General features: G+C 49.4%; 1 protein-coding gene across 1 annotated transcript in view; it reads right to left on the bottom strand.

Moving 5' to 3' along the window:
* The window catches only part of MICU3 (mitochondrial calcium uptake family member 3), a 67736-nt gene extending 52144 nt beyond the window's left edge, over positions 1–15592 (bottom strand). Inside the window, exons 1-3 of the mRNA XM_029076679.1 lie at positions 15554–15592; positions 15296–15505; positions 1031–1184 (exon numbers count right to left, since the gene is read on the bottom strand). Coding sequence (XP_028932512.1) covers positions 1031–1184; positions 15296–15505; positions 15554–15592 — 403 coding nt within the window. The remainder of the gene's footprint in view (positions 1–1030; positions 1185–15295; positions 15506–15553) is intronic.
* Between the last annotated feature and the right edge of the window lie 1346 nt (positions 15593–16938).

The following is a 16938-nucleotide window of genomic DNA, read 5'->3' as shown; positions in this document are numbered from 1 at the left end:
TATCCAATAGGCCACTGTTTCTTTTAAGACTGTGAGCCCCATGTGGGACATGGACTGTCTCCAACTTGATTACCTTGTATTTACCCCAGCACTTAGTACAGTGACTGGCATATAATAAGTGCTTTAACCAACACCAAATGCACACCCCCCCTGCAAAAAAAGGTTGTCCAGGTTGGACACAGTTCCATTTTACAGTTGAGTAAACTTAGGAATAGAGAAGTAAAGTGATTTGTCAAAGTCACACAGCAAAGAACTGACAGAGCCAGGATTAGAACTCAGATCCTCTGACTCCCAAGCCTATGCTTTTTCCTTTAAGCCATGCTTCAAATTAACAACGAAATACACAAATTTTAAATTTTGCCTTTTTATCTGCAAATTAGAATTTGGACAGGATAATAGGGGTGAATAAGAGGAAGCTTTCTCTTTAAGACCACTCATTTCTTTGGGGGTTTTTTGTAGCCTTGACTTTCGGGTGTGCTCAATAAAATCATTTATAAACATCAAGAATCAAATAGCACTAAAACCAGAAGCAGAAATAAATGGCATAAATTAGCAGGGGATTTTTTCCATGTTTTGCCTGCCCCTTCCATCCCTCCTCATCCATTCCGGTGACTGCGACCAAATTGGCTTCTCTCTCTCTCTCTCTCTGTTGCCCACAGCTCAATCTCACACTCCTCTCCGTGAGAGGAACCATTGACAGCTTTAATGTCCTGGTCTGTGCCGTTCCCAGAAAGCTGCCTGGTCTGTGCCAGTCCGGATCCCAGGATGCGACTGGCCGATCTTCAGATGTCAAGCATCCCCTGGGCTGCAGTGGCCCTCTCTTCCTTGTGGGCCCCCTGGATGCTTACCCCAGCCCTTCTCCACTCCTCCTCACTCTCACCACAATCATATAAAATAGTCAATCTTTCCAATAATTCTCCAGGAAATCAGGGTCCTTCCTGGGAAGTGATGGAAAAAACCCAAAATGAATGCTTTGGAGAGAATGAGAGCAAGCTATCGAGTGGTTTAAAGGTCTGTAAAGGCTACTTACGTTTGGGCTCATCAGTCGTTACGGCTTGAATGAAGTCATATGGTGTCATAAATAACTGGCCTTCAAACTCTAGAGATGCAAATAAACGGAACCGCCGCTCTCGAGATGTGGCATAGAGGTCTAGATCTTCAGGAACTGCTCTGTCCACAGACCCCTAAAATGACAGTGAAAATGAGGACAGATTTCTTCACTTGGCTCCTTTCCACCTTCAGAACTTTTAAATGCCCTGAAAGTGAAATGACTTCAGGTAAGGACATAAGAAAAGCCACTAGGTCAGAAAAATAACTGCCGCATCAGCGACAGTGGCAACCGGCCACCGGAAGAAACCCCATGAAGGGCACAGTATTGAGTGCTTGCATGACCTACAGAGTTAATAGACATGGTCCCTGCTTGCAATTTAGTGGGAAAGGCGGGCCTTAAAATAAATTACAGATAGGAGGAACAGTTATGAAGAGTGTACATAGTACAAAAATGTGCACATAAAGTTCTTGGGTGGTGCAGAAACGCTGAAGTGGGGAGATGAGAAATGAATTGGGGAAGGCCTCCTGGAGGAGTTGTGATCATAGTGGCTTGTTGAGTGTGAAGTGGGAGGGAGTCGCAGGCTGGGAGAGGACATGAGCAGGAGGCCAGTGGTGGGAGAGACGACAATGAGGCCCAGGGAATTTGTGAGCTTAAGAGGAAAGAAGCCTGAGAGAACAGAGTGGAGGGAAGAGAAATGATAGGAGAGTCTTAAAGCCTTCCCAATCCTCCTTCACTTCCTTCCCACTCCCTGCCCCGACTCCTTCATGCCCTTCCCTTCTCCTTCCTAATTTGCCATGGAGTGACACTGGCACATACTCAGTCTTTATGATACTTCTCCCATTGGATGAGACTTGTACACACCTCAAATGAGGTTTGTGGGAATTTTGCGGTTTTTTTTTTAATTAAAGACCCAGCATCTCTGTGAGCTTTGGATTCTCTCTGTAGGCTCTGGGCCTGTGATGGAGCTCTAGCCTGTATTATTTTAATCTCTGGTGCTCCTCATTCCAGACTGGACTCAAAGCAGGGGAAGCTGACCTGGAGCCGGGCCTGAGGGTCAGTTAGGACAGTGGACTCATTGAAACTCAAAGATAAGGGGCGACTTTGACCACTTGATTACTCCGGGGTCTGAAGAAACTGTGGGTCTGGAGGAGGGACACGATTTGCTCTTGAACTGCAGGAAGTTCACCTAAATTAGGCCCTTTGAAGTTTCAAAATCTGTATTGCCAATGTTCAGAAAACACCTACCAAATGAAGGGTATATAAAGTCTATTCAGCCTTCCCTTTCCTAATCCCCTTGACGATCTTACTTGCCTGGTAAATACAAGGCTCCTGTATCAGGTTAGGGCTGAGCTCTTCAAAGCTGGCATTTCCCTGGAGTGCTAAGACCTCCTTCTCCTCCTCCTCCTCCCCCTCCGGCTCCCCGGGGCAGATCTCAGCTGCTGCTCCACCCAGGGCTAGGGCCGCAGATTAACAAGGGAGCACCTGCATTCACCAGCCAACGGTTTTCCAGATAAAAGCACTGATGCCCAGAATGTCCAGATCCAGGCATCCAAGTTCAATGTGTCTTTTGAAAATTAATTTCTAATACATACAGTTTGGCCATTTTCAAATAGAAATTGTTCCTTGGGCTGTTTGCTTTGGGCCCCAAGCCCCTAACCCTGGGCTCGACGGCAACATCTGCATCTGGCCCTGCCTGGGGTCGGCCGTTCTGGCTTCCGAGCCTGGCCGGTTGGGGTGTCCGGGGGGGTTGCCCGGGTCCTGCTTGGATCAGGCTTGGGGAGCTGGGCCGCAGCAGGCACAGCCCCCGGGACGGAGGGTTCCCCGGCCCCCACCTCCTCACTCCTCACTCGCCCTGCAGCTGGAGCTAGGTTATTCATTCATTCATTCATTCAATAGTATTTATTGAGCGCTTACTATGTGCAGAGCACTGTACTAAGCGCTTGGGATGAACAAGTCAGCAACAGATAGAGACGGTCCCTGCCCTTTGACGGGCTTACAGTCTAATCGGGAGACGGACAGACGAGAACGATGGCAATAAACAGCGTCAAGGGGAAGAACATCTCGTAAAAACAATGGCAACTAAATAGAATCGAGGCGATGTACAATTCATTAACAAAATAAATAGGGTAACAAAATATATACAGTTGAGCGGACGAGTACAGTGCTGTGGGGATGGGAAGGGAGAGGTGGAGGAGCAGAGGGAAAAGGGGAAAATGAGGCTTTAGCTGCGGAGAGGTAAAGGGGGGATGGCAGAGGGAGTAGAGGGGGAAGAGGAGCTCAGTCTGGGAACGCCTCTTGGAGGAGGTGATTTTTAAGTAGGGTTTTGAAGAGGGAAAGAGAATCAGTGTGGCGGAGGTGAGGAGGGAGGGCGTTCCGGGACCGCGGGAGGACGTGACCCGGGGGTCGACGGCGGGATAGGCGAGACCGAGGGACGGTGAGGAGGTGGGCGGCAGAGGAGCGGAGCGTGCGGGGTGGGCGGTAGAAAGAGAGAAGGGAGGAGAGGTAGGAAGGGGCAAGGTGATGGAGAGCCTTGAAGCCTAGAGTGAGGAGTTTTTGTTTGGAGCGGAGGTCGATAGGCAACCACTGAAGTTGTTTAAGAAGGGGAGTGACATGCCCAGATCGTTTCTGGGCACGTTACCTCGCCAGGGTTATCTCTCCAGGGACACCTGTTCAACCTCAGTGGGGGTCCAGGGGAATCTGGAAGAGGCTGGACTTAGACAACTGTGCTCAACTTGGACTATAGGCATGATGACTGATTTGATTTAAAATGCTTAGGACTGTACAGAAGCACATGATTAGAGGGTATGAAAAGCACATTTTAAAACTAAGTGAAAAATACTATTCTTGTGTACTAGGGTCTTGGGGATAACATATTTTTAATCTACATTATCTGTACAGAGTAAATATATCTCTTTATATATTTATATACACAGTCAGAACAACAGAGCTGGGTTTTTTGTGTTTTTTCTAATGGTATTTTTTAGGCATTTACTATGTGCCAGACACTCCTGGTATGGAAATACACTAAACGAGGTTGGACACAGCCCATGTCCCACATGGGACTCAATCTTAATTCCCATTTTACAGATGAGGTAACTGAGGCACAGAGAAGTGAAGCAACTTGCCCGAAGTCACACAGCGGGCAAGCTCCAAGTGCTCAGAGATGGTGTGCGTGTGTGGTTGAAAAGACCAAAGCAGGAACCCACAGTCGAAGCCACACTGCATGCATCCAGACAGATGAACAGATGGAGAGGACATTCAGTCCATGTTTTCCCACTCCTTAAGAAACCCCAGTGGTCCCTCATCCACCTCGGCATCAAACAAAAACGCCTAACCATCGGCTTCAAAGCAGTCAATTACCTTGCCCCTTCCTATCTCACCTACTACTACTCTCCTACTACAACCCAGCTCGCACACTTTGCTCCTCCAAATGCTAACCTTCTCACTGGGCCTCCATTTCATCCATCTTTCTGCTGAGCCCTTGCCGCCGTCCTGCCTCTGGCCTGGAATGACCTCTGGCCTCAAATCCAACAGACAGTTACTCTTCCCCGTTCAAAGCCTTATTGAGGGCACATCTCCTCCAAGAGGCCTTCCCTGACTAAGCTCTCCTTTCCTCTTCTCCCACTCCCTTCCGAGTCATGCTGAAATGCTCCTTTTATTCATCTCCCCTCTGAGCTCCATACCACTTATATACACATCTGTAATTTATTTATTTAATTATATTAATATCTGTCTCCCCGTCTAGACTGAAGGCTTGCTATGGGCAGGGAATGTGTCTGTTGTTGTTTTGTACTCTCCCAAGCGCTTAGCTCAGTGCTCAGCACACAGTGAGTGCTCAATAATTGCGTTTGAATGAATGACAGGCACATATATGTATGTACACACACATACACAAAAACAGAGCCTGTCCCTGGTGGGCTTTAAAAATCCAAGGGAAGTGCAAGACATCGTCCTGCTCTAGAAGACTTTATCATCTGCTGGAATTAGGGGAACATATACTGCCCCAAATTCACAAGATAAAAGAGTAAGTCCCAAGATAAAAATCAAAAGCAATTAGATAGCTGAGCAAAGAGATAACAACTAAGCAGCTAGTCCCTGGGTGAGAGAGCTGTGAGGGCAGCTGCTGAGCCAGCCCAGGGAAGGTCAGGAAATTGGCTAATTCCCCATGGAGGAGGTGGCCTGTGGGGAGCGCTTTGAAGACGGAAGGAACCTGGTTTGGCAGTCAGTCACCCACTCGAGGGTATTTACTGGGCACCTACCATGTGCAATACACCGAACTAAGTGTTTGATAGCGTACAATAGGAGCGAGACTTGCATGGACCCTGTGCACACAGACTTTACAGGGAGAAAAAAGAAATACTTCCAAATGGTGAGAGAGGCAGGAAGAAAATAATAGACTAGGGTAATAGCAAAAATATAAAAAGATGACATATCAGAATAAGGACCTGAATATGGCACAGTGGAGAGAGCACAGGCCTGGGTTCTAATTTCAGCTTTGCCACTTGACTGCTGTGTGACGCTGGGCAAGTCACTTCGCTAAGTGCTTGGGGAGAGTTGGTAGATACATTCCCTGCCCACAGTGAACTTACAGTCTAGAGGGGGAGACAGGCATTAATATAAATTACAGAGAGGGGAAATGGCCAAGTAAAGGGAACTGTCCCTACGTGTCAGGGACTGCGCTTGTAGAGGAGTGGAATGGCTTTTGGTGGGTCAGTGAATCTCTGACAAGGACAAAATCAAGCTGTCATCGTGAGCTCATTTTCACTTGGGAACATGAACCTTCCCTGATGTTCCACCAACAGAAATTCAGAGGAAGAGAACAGATTCCCATGAAAACCATGGCTACCCTGACATTAAAATCCTTAACTTCCCCCAACAGCCACAAATAAACAAATAAAGGAATCCACATTCTTCCTGGGGGTCAACTTTTACTGATTCCCCAATGAAGAAAGCACTGTACCAGGCACTTGTTAATCAAAATACAATGGATAGGAAGAAGGTCACTCTGAAATGTGACTTTTCCAAATCTTGCAATCTTCAAAAAAAGCATGTGTGTAGGTGCATGTTATAAAAATATACGGCCAAATGTAGTGCTATAAATCTATTTTTACCTGGACTAAAGTCTGGATCATTTAACTAAAAAAGTACATGAAACTGAACAGAAAAGGTGCAAGAGTGCTGGGGAGCTGGGGTGGAGTGCTTGAAGGGTACAGATCCAAGTGCGCAGGTGACCCAGAGGGTGAACAGGGGAAATGAGGGTCTAACAGACTGAGAAACCCAAAGTCAGGTGGACCAAACCCCATGTGGGACAGCGACTGTGTCCAAACTGCTTACGGTATATCGACCCCAATTCTTAGCACAGCGCTTGGCACACAGCACGTAAAAAGTACCACAGTTATTATTAATAGTATTATTGCTTAAGGATACGGCCACACAAAGCATCGGGCAATGCGGCATCTCTGCTGAAAGCTGGGAGACAGTGATGACTGACAGACCAGGATGATGCACTGAAATCCAGAAAGCTGCAGTTCTTTTTGAGCAGGGGCTTCGAGATGCATTAGATGGTGGATTAGAAAGACAAATGGGAAAACAGTGCCAGGCACTGCAAACAAGCAAACACAATACAACAGAGGACAGGCTGTAGGTGAGGGCACAGGATGGTCGGGTCCATCTCCCCCTCTAGACTGTAGGCTCCTTATGGGTAGGGAATGGAAAGTGTCCACTAATCTGTGGTACTGAACTCTCCCCAGGGCTTAGTACAATGCTTTCACATAATAAGCACTCAATACCTACCACGGATCAATCGACTGATTGTGGGTCCTGCATTGAGTGGTCTCTCGCTCTCCACCTTTTCCTTCATTCAAAAGTATTTATTGAGCGCTTACTGTGTGTGGAGCGCTGTGCTAAGGGCTTGGGAGAGTACAATACAACAATAAACAGACATGTTCCCTGCCCACAATGAGATTACTTATTTGCCCTCCCTTCTACATAGTCTGCGTGCTTGAGCCTGTACCCCTTAAGCGCTCTGTTACCCCAACCCCAGCCCCTCAGAGACTATGTTCACATCTTTATACTCCAGCCACCTCCCCTCTCTGTAATTTATTTTAATATCCGTCTTCCCCCATTAGACTGTATACTGCTTGAGGGCAGGGTTCCTGTCTATCCACTCTATTGTATTGTATCGTCCCAGGCACTTAGTACAAAGCTCTGCACACAGCAAGTGTTAATACATACCACTGACTGACTGATTGAAAGACAACTATATACAATTGCCTTATCTAGCCAGAAGAAATTAAATACCCAAACAATGCCAATTACTGTCTCTGGAATTTCCAAACTCAGACATTTGCAACTAGCATTTAAATGCCCTCTCAAGTTTAGTGAAACAAGGGCCCTCAGGCAATACGCATCATTAGCCTTCCAAAGAAGAACATAAGCAAAGGTTCATCACTGAGGTATTGTCTCAGGTTACACGAGGTCAGTAATTCAAAAATTTCACCATGTGGCAAAAATCTAGTTTTCCCACGGAGACAAGGTTATGTGTCAAATAAAGGATTGCCCAGTTGAATAATAGGGAAAGGGAGGCCTAGGAGGTGGTAATGCACTAAGGAGGTAACCTGAAACTATTATCAAGGGCCTCAAACCTGCCTAATACATCCTAATAATTGTTTTTATTATTATTGTGGCATTTGTTAAGTGCTTCCTATGTGCCAGCACAGTACTAAGCACTGGGGAAAGTACAAGATCATCATGTCAGACATAGTCCCTGACCCACAGAGGGCTCACAGTCTAAGGGGGAGGGAGAACAAGTACTGAAATCCCATTTTACAGAAGAGGAAATTGAGGCCCAGAGAAGTGAAGTGACACGGCCAAGGTCACACAGCAGGCGAATGACAGAACCAGAAGATCAAAACCCCGGTCTCCTTACTCCCAGGACCGGGCTCTTTCCACTAGGCCACACTGCTCCTGAATAACGCATTCGTGGCGCAGTGGAAAGAGCACGGGCTTTGGAGTCAGGGCTCATGAGTTCGAATCCCAGCTCTGCCACTTGTCAGCTGTGTGACTGTGGGCAAGTCACTTAACTTCTCTGTGCCTCAGTTCCCTCATCTGTAAAATGGGGATTAAGACTGTGAGCCCTACGTGGGACAACCTGATTCCCCTGTGTCTATCCCAGCGCTTAGAACAGTGCTCTGCACATAGTAAGCGCTTAACAAATACCAACATTATTATTACGATAACATAACCTTCCAGCAACCTTCTAGGTGATAATGGGAGTCAAGTGAAGAAGAAAAGGTTATACCTCTAGCTTAAATGGCTCTTCAATGTAAAGAACAGTGCATTCTATATTAAACCACGGAGCTATGCCTTGTATATTTTATATTTCAACAGACATGGGGAGTGCAAGAGGAAAAGAGAGTGGGGGGAACCTAGCATTTGAAGAGCAGCAATGGTCATTTGCTCCTGAATAATGTCTTGGACGAGAATCTGTACTAGAAGTCTTACAAAGGAAAGTATATTTTAAATCTGCCATTTCACTGAATTTCTTCTAGACAAGTGCCTGATACTGGATTCAAACTGCTGAAAGATGTTTAGGAAAGTACTGTGCTTGGCTTTGACCTCTAGCCTCAAGCTTATTAAATTGGCTTCCAAGTAGATAAAAGTGGTAAAATGCTGTTTTCACACTGGGTGGTCCAGAGGTTAACATCAAGTTCCCAATGTGGGAAAACCCCAGAGCGCTGGAGACAAAACTCTTTGGCTGCCTGGCAATTCTTTCCCTGCCGGGCCCAATGCATGACTGGAGATAAACCAATCGATTACGTGTGCCAACTCGAGAATGTAAGCTCACTGTGGGCAGGGAATGTGTCTGCTTATGGTTATATTGTACTCTCCGAAGCACTTAGTACAGTGCTCCACACAAAGTAAATGACACTGAATGAACTCTGCATTATTGTACTTTCTCAAGTGCTTAGTACAGTGCTCTGCACACAGTAAGCACTCAGTAAATACCACTGATTGACTGATTGTCAAGAGGTTTTCCTCTGGTAGAGACAAAAAGGGAATGACTAACCCGTCGCCCCATCAGTAACATCACCTCTGCCACCCCGAGGACCATGGACCCCCGACTTCCTGTTCCAGTTTGTTCTTCCCAACGCTTTTCAAGGAACCTGTCAGTCACAACTAAAGTCTGTCACAACTTTCCTCATTTGCAGTGGGGAAACCAAGGGTGACATCGCCAGCCGTTTTCCAACCGTGGACAGGGGGCGGTGGCCCGGGGTGGGAGGGGGACGTCCCAGGGATGGAAAAAAATGACGCTGTCCCACTTGGCTGAGGAGGCTGAACCCGCTGACGTGGGCTGGCAGCTGGCCACTCCCTTCGGCAACTTTTGGGTTGGTTTCCTGGGGAAATCCATCCATGCCTCAGGCAAATTCTTGTCTTCTCTTATCCTGGTGATACACTGAGAAGAAAGCGGTAATGGCCAACCAGCAGAGGTAAGCTTGGCGGGCTCAGACACCATTTGGGAAAACTTCTTGCAAACTTGCAGTGTCTTCTGTAAAGGCCACAGAGCGAGTCCCAAGTGAGTGATCCATCCACTCCAACCTTGCCCTCTCATTCCGCCCCATCTTTTCTGCCCCCCACCATGGAAACAGAAAAAACTGGGCTGGATTGTCCCAGGACAACCCAACCCACCAAGTTTAGACCTGACCAAAAACGATCCCAGTCCTCCTCTTCCTCCTTCCCCCGTCTCCTCCTCCTCCTCCTCTCTATCACTGCAGCCCAGCCCCCAACCTCCTACGGAAGCCAATTCGGGCAGCAGACCTCAGGCATTCTACTGATGACTCCACAGGCCACTGGGCTAAATCTTATAGCCTGTCAACTCAGTTTCTTGCTCAGAAGAATGGATAAAGAAGCCAGTTCATGAAAAGACTTAGCGTGCAAAAGACACAAACTTGAAATGCTGGTGTGCTTTTAGTGGGGGCTTCCAGGCCTAAATCAGGGACAGAGGAGTCCCCGGAGCTCCCAGAGTCGCGCCTGGGCCCTAGTCATCCTCCTTTAGGTCCCGAAGTGACTCCAAGAGCTCTTTCGGCCTGATAAGCTTTGGTGACACTTCAAAGGGTAAAATCAGGCTCTCTGTCTTTGCACGCACCAATCATCCCGATGCGGGGCAGCTTCCTCTCTCTGACCCCGAGAAATCTGAAAGCCCGGGGATTCCGGGTCCCCTGGAGCCTGGGCCTTCCAGAGGCCACCCGGGGCCCGGGCAGTCTTTCCGCTCAGACCCCGTCAAATCAGCCCTGGATCTCCAGTCAGGATGATGGGACAGTTGGAGCCACTTGGACTCTGTTTGGGAACTGCCTGAGCACTCACCTCTCCAAGCACTGTTTTCACTACTTAGCTAACCAATCAATCAATCACAGTTATTGAGCGTTTACGAGGTACAGAGCACTGTACTAAGCACTTGGGGGAACACAACAGAATTACCACACAGGATCCTTGCCCATAATGACTTTACAATCTAGAGAGGGAGACAGACCATATGTATAAATAATTTATAATGTCTGCTAACATCTTGAATTTGGATTATTTGATCATAAATTTGCTTTTATTTTTGCTTGTAATTTACGGTGGCAGTTTATTTTCACTGTTCTTAGATTACTAGTCCCTTGTGGATCTAAGTTGTTTACTTGTTATGATATTTATTATTACGGTATTTGTTAAACACTTATGTGTCAAGTGTTGTTTTACGCACTGGCACAGATACAAGTTAATCAGGCCAAGCAGAGTCCCTGTTCCAGGTGGGGCTCAAAGTCTAAGTAGGAGGCAGAACAGGTATTGAATCCCCCATTTTACAGATGAGGACACTGAGGCACAGAGAAGTTAAGTGACTTGCCCAAGGACACTCAGCAGGCAAGTGGCAGTGCAGAAATTAGAACCCAGTTCCTCTGGATCCCAGGCCTGTGCTCTTTCCTCCAGGCCATGGTACTCCTCATTTTTTTTTACCCTCCCATTTAACACATAGAAAGTATTTAATGATGAGGATGATGGTATTCGTTTAGTGCTTTCTATGTGCCAAGCACCGATCTAAGCGCTGGGGGTGGTGGATACAAGGCGATCAGGTTGTCCTACATGGGGCTAATAGTCTAAATACTCATTTTACAGATGAGGGAACTGAGGCAGAGAAGTGAAGTGACTTGTCCAAAGTCACACAGCTGACAAGTGGCGGAGCCAGGATTAGAACCCATGACCTCTGACGCCCAAGCCCGGGCTCCTTCCACTGAGCCTTGCTGCTTCTCCCCCGTTTATACTGCGAGCCTGCTGTTGGGCAGGGATTGTCTCTATCTGTTGCCAAATTGGACATTCCAAATGCTTAATACAGTGCTCTGCACATAGTAAAGCGCTCAATAAATATGATTGAATGAATGAAAGAAAACTGATAATAGGATAAAGAATTTTCTGGGTCACCTCAAGAAGGTGTAAAAGTAATATAGCCTCATGAAGCACATATTGGTCTGAAAATGAAAGATTTAAAAACATGGATTACTACAGTGATAGTGACTCTGATTTCATTCCTCTTCCCCTTCCCCAAAATAAATCTTCCCTGATGGTATTTATGGAGCACCTACTGTGTGCAGAGCACGGCGCTAAACATTTGGGAGACTACACTCTACCATATATCTGTTCTTGTTCCTTCCTTGTCCTGAGACTCACAGTGTTTCGCCTGGCTGCTTTTTCTGTTAGCGTCACAGCTGCTTCTTCGGTGCCCTGACCTGTGATCTCACTGAAATCAGTGACTCCACCGCCAAAGTCCCCAACAAATCAAGCAATTACGTTTACTGAGCACTTACTGCATGCAAAACACCGTACTAAACTTGGGAAAGCACAATGCAACAGAGTCGGTAGATGTGATCTCTGCAGTCCAAAGGGGGGGGACAGATGTTAAAATAGATTATGGATAGGGGAAATAGTAGAATATGAGAATACTGACATAAGTACTATGGTGCGGAGGTGAGTATCAAAGTGCTTAATAATAAAGTTGGTATTTGTTAAGCGCTTACTATGTGCCGAGCACTGTTCTAAGCGCTGGGGTAGATACAGGGTCATCAGGTTGTCCCACGTGAGGCTCACAGTTAATCCCCATTTTACAGATGAGGTAAGGGATACACGACCAAGTGTGTAGTAGATGCAAAGGGGAGGGTGGTCAGGGCCCATCTCCTCCAAGAGGACTTCCCTGACTACGCCTTCCTCTCCTCTTCTCCTACTCCCTTCTGTGCCGCTCTTACTTCCGCCTTCATTCAATCGTATTTATTGAGCACTTCTATGTGCAGAGCACTGTACTAAGCGCTTGGAATGTACATGTCAGCAACAGATAGAGACAATCCCTGCCCAATAATAATGATGGCATTTGTTAATCGCTTACTATGTGCAAAGCACTGTTCTAAGCACTGGGGAGGATACAAGGTCATCAGGTTGTCATTCATTCATTCATTCCATAGTATTTATTGAGCGCTTACTATGTGCAGAGCACTGTAAGTGCTTGGAATGGACAAATCGGTAACAGAGACAGTCCCTGCCCTTTGACGGGCTTACGGTCTAATCAGGGGAGACGGACAGACAAGAACAATGGTGATAAACAGAATCAAGGGGAAGAACATCTCATTAAACAATAGCAAATAAATAGAATCAAGGTGATGTACATCTCATTAACAAAATAAATAGGGTGATAAAGATATATACAGTTGAGAGGACAAGTACAGTGCTGAGGGGAGGGGACAGGAGAGGGGGAGGATCAGAGGAAAAGGGGGGAGAAGAGGATTTAGCTGCGAAGAGCTAAAGGGGGGTGGAGAGGGAGCAGAGGGAAAAGGGGAGTTCAGTCTGGGAAGGCCTCTTGGAGGAGGTGAGCTTTAAGTAGGGTTTTGAAGAGGGGAAGAGAATGAGTTTGGAGGAGGTGAGGAGGGAGGCCATTCCGGGACCGCGGGAGGACGTGGCCCAGGGGTCGACGGCGGGATAGGCGACACCGAGGGACGGTGAGGAGGTGGGCGGCGGAGGAGCGGAGCGTGCGGGGGGGGGGGGGGGGGCAGTGGAAAGAGAGAAGGGAGGAGAGGTAGGAAGGGGCAAGGTGATGGAGAGCCTTGAAGCCTAGAGTGAGGAGTTTTTGTTTCGTGCGGAGGTCGATAGGCAACCACTGGAGGTTTTTAAGAAGGGAAGTGACAGGCCCAGAGCGTTTCTGCAGGGAGATGAGCCGGGCAGCGGAGTGAAGAATAGACACATGGAGCTCACAGTCTTAATCCCCATTTTACAGTTGAGAGAACTGAGGCACAGAGAAGTTAAGTGACGTGCCCAAAGTCACACAGCTGACAAGCAGCGGAGCTGGGATTTGAACCCATGACCGCTGAGTCCCCAGCCTATGCTCTTTCCACTGAGCCCCGCTGCTTCTCACAGTCTAATCAGGGGAGACAGACGGACAAAAACAAGACAACATAATCACGATAAATAGAATCAAGGGGATGGACACCTCATTAGCGAAATAAATCCTCCCTCCCAGCCTCAGAGCACATATGGAAATATCTGTAATGTATTTACCTATTTATTTATTTATATTAATGTCTGTCTCCCCCTCTAGACTGTGAGCTCGTTGTGAGCAGGAATGTGTCTGTTGTTATGCTGTACTCTCCCAAGTGCTTAGTACAGTGCTTTGCACACAGGAAGCACTCAATAAATACAACTGAATTCAGTGAATGAATGAATGAACGAATGAAGGGTAAAGGATGGGTTTAGTCTCGGAAGGCTTCGTTGAGGAAAAGGGATTTTAGGAGGGCTTTGATGGTGGGGAGGGTAGTGGTCTGTCATATATGAAAGGGGAGGGAATTCCAAGTCTGAGGGAGGATAGTACAGTATTAGTAATAATGATAATAATTATGGTATTTGTAAAGCGCTTACTATGTGCAGAGCACTGTTCCAAGTGCTAGGGGTAGGTCATCAGATTGCCCCACGTGGGGCTCGCATTTTTTAATCCCCATTTTTACAGATGAGGTAACTGAGGCCCAGAGAAGTCAAGTGACTTGCCCACCGTCACCCAGCTGACAAGGGGCAGGATCCGGGATTCGAACCCACGACCTCTGACTCCCCAGCCCGGGCTCCTTCCACTGAGCCACGCTGCTTGGGAGCCCCACTGGGAGCTGATGACGTCGGAGCCCCCCAGCCCTTAGAACAGTGCTCGGCATAGCGACAGCGCTGAACAAAGGCCACGATTGATTTGATTGATTGATTTCAGCGTCAGCGTGGCTCAGTGGAAAGAGCAAGGGCTTTGGAGTCGGGGGTCATGAGTTCGAATCCCAGCTCTGCCACTTGTCAGCTGTGGGACTGTGGGCAAGTCACTTCACTTCTCTGGGCCTCAGTGACCTCATCTGTAAAATGGGGATTAACTGTGAGCCCCACGTGGGTCAACCTGATCAGCCTGTATCTCCCCCAGTGCTTAGAACAGTGCTCTGCACATAGTAAGTGCTTAACTAATACCAACATTATTATTATTATTATTCACTTCTCTGGGCCTCAGTCCCCTCATCTGTCAAATGGGGATGAAGATTGGGAGCCTCCCGCGGGACAACCTGATGCCCCTGGATCTCCCCCAGTGCTTAGAACAGTGCTCTGCACATAGTAAGCGCTTAACAAATACCAAAATTAGTATGATTATTATTATTATTCACTTCTCTGTGCCTCAGTCCCCTCATCTGTCAAATGGGGATGAAGACTGGGAGCCTCACGTGGGACCACCTGATAACCCTGGATCTCCCCCAGCGCTTAGAACAGTGCTCTGCACATAGCAAGTGCTTAACTAATACCAACATTATTATTATTATTCACTTCTCTGTGCCTCAGTCCCCTCATCTGTCAAATGGGGATGAAGACTGGGAACCTCCCGTGGGACAATCTGATGCCCCTGGATCTCCCCCAGTGCTTGGAACAGTGCTCTGCACATAGTAAGCGCTTAACAAATACCAAAATGAGTATGATTATTATTATTCACTTCTCTGTGCCTCAGTCCCCTCATCTGTCAAATGGGGATGAAGACTGGGAGCCTCACGTGGGACAATCTGATGCCCCTGGATCTCCCCCAGTGCTTAGAACAGTGCTCTGCACATAGTAAGCGCTTCACAAATACCAACATTATTAGTATTATTTGATTCCTGGAGGAGGCCCCCCCGCGCCCCCGCGCGCGCGCGCGCCCCCCCCGCGGGCGCGCCCCCGTACCGTCTCCTCGGCCGCGGCCGCCACGGGGCTGTGCAGCAGCCCCCGGCCGGCAGGGGGCAGCAGTCCGGGGCGGCGGGCGCGGGAGTCCGGGGGGCGCGGGGGTCCGTGCGGGCGGTAGGACAGGAGGAGGCCGACCAGCGCCCCGCCCGCCGCCGCCGCCGCCGCCGCGCACAGCCGCCCCCACCGCCGGCACGCCGCCCCCGCCGCCTCCTCGCCCCCCGACAGGAGCCGGGCCCCGGGCCCCGGCCGGGCCGGCACCGACACCCGGGCCCGCAGGAGCCTCCGCACGCCGGACATGGCCGGCGGACGCCCAGCCGGACCGCCCCACGCGCGCCAAACACGGCCCGCGGACAGCGGACAGGGAGGGGAGGGGGGGGAAGGAGGAGCCAACGAAGCCTCGCGAGAACTGGGGGGGGGGCCGTGAGGGGGAGAAACGCCGGGCCCGACACCCCGCCACCACCAGCGCGGTCCCCGCATCTGGACCGGGATCTGTCCATCATCAGAGGGGCGGGGTCTGTCCGGGGGACGGGACCTATCAGAGGGCGGGGCCCGTCGGGGCGGGATCTGTCAATCAGAGGGGCGGGACCTATCAGAGGGCGGGGGCCCGTCAGGGGGCGGGGCCTGTCGGGGGATGGGACCTATCAGAGGGCGGGGTGCGCCGAGGGGCGGGGCCTATCAGAGGGCGGGGCCCGTCGGGGGCGGGGCCTGATAGGGACGGTGGCCTATCGGTCAAAGGGGCGGGGTCTGTCGATCAGAGGGGCGGGACCTATCAGGGCGGGGCCTGTCCGTCAAAGGGGCGGGGTCTGTCAGGGGCGTGGCCTGTCAGAGGGCCGGACCTGTCAATCATAGGGGCGGGGGGGGGTCTGTCAGGGGGCGTGGCCTTTCGGAGGAAAGGGCCTGTCAGAAGACTGGGCCTGTCAATCGGAGGGGCGGGGTCTGTCAGGGCTCGGGACCTGTCAATCAGAGGGGCGGGGCCTACCAGAGGGCGGGACCTGTCAATCATAGAGGCGGCGGGGGGTCTGTCAGGGGGCGGGACCTGTCAATCAGAGGGGCGGGGTCTGCCAGGGGGCGGGTTGTCCCTCATTTCAGGCCCCCTACACAGCTCTGCTAATATTCACCCCAACTGACCCCCCCCTCATTTCCTACCTGAGAAGTAGGGTAGCCTAGTGGAAATAATAATAACAATAATGTTGGTGTTTGTTAAGCGCTTACTATGTGCAGAGCACTGTTCTAAGCGCTGGGGGAGATACAGATACCAACATTATTATTATTATTATTATTATTATTATGACAGGGTCATCAGCCCCACGTGGGGCTCACGGTCTTCATCCCCACTTTACAGATGTGAGAACTGAGGGCCAGAGAAGTGAAGTGGCTCGTCCAAAGTCACCCAGCTGACCAGTGGTAGAGTCGGAATTAGAACCCACGTCCTCTGACTCCCAAGCCTATGCCCTTTCCACTGAGCCACGCTGCTTCTCGGGCCCCATCCTCTTCAGGAGGCCATTCACCTCTCCGCAGTTTAACCCTCTTTTCCCCCCATTTCCCTCTGCTCCTCCCCCTCTCCCTTCCCATCCCCTCGGCACTGTACTCGTTTGCTCAACTGAATATATTTTCCTTACCCTATTTATTTTGTTAATGAAATG

This window comes from Ornithorhynchus anatinus, chromosome 12 (genome assembly GCF_004115215.2).
Source record: "Ornithorhynchus anatinus isolate Pmale09 chromosome 12, mOrnAna1.pri.v4, whole genome shotgun sequence".
Classification (NCBI taxonomy): domain Eukaryota; kingdom Metazoa; phylum Chordata; class Mammalia; order Monotremata; family Ornithorhynchidae; genus Ornithorhynchus; species Ornithorhynchus anatinus.
The sequence above is the reverse complement of the archived record's forward strand: the minus strand, read 5'-3'. Positions and strand labels throughout refer to the sequence as shown.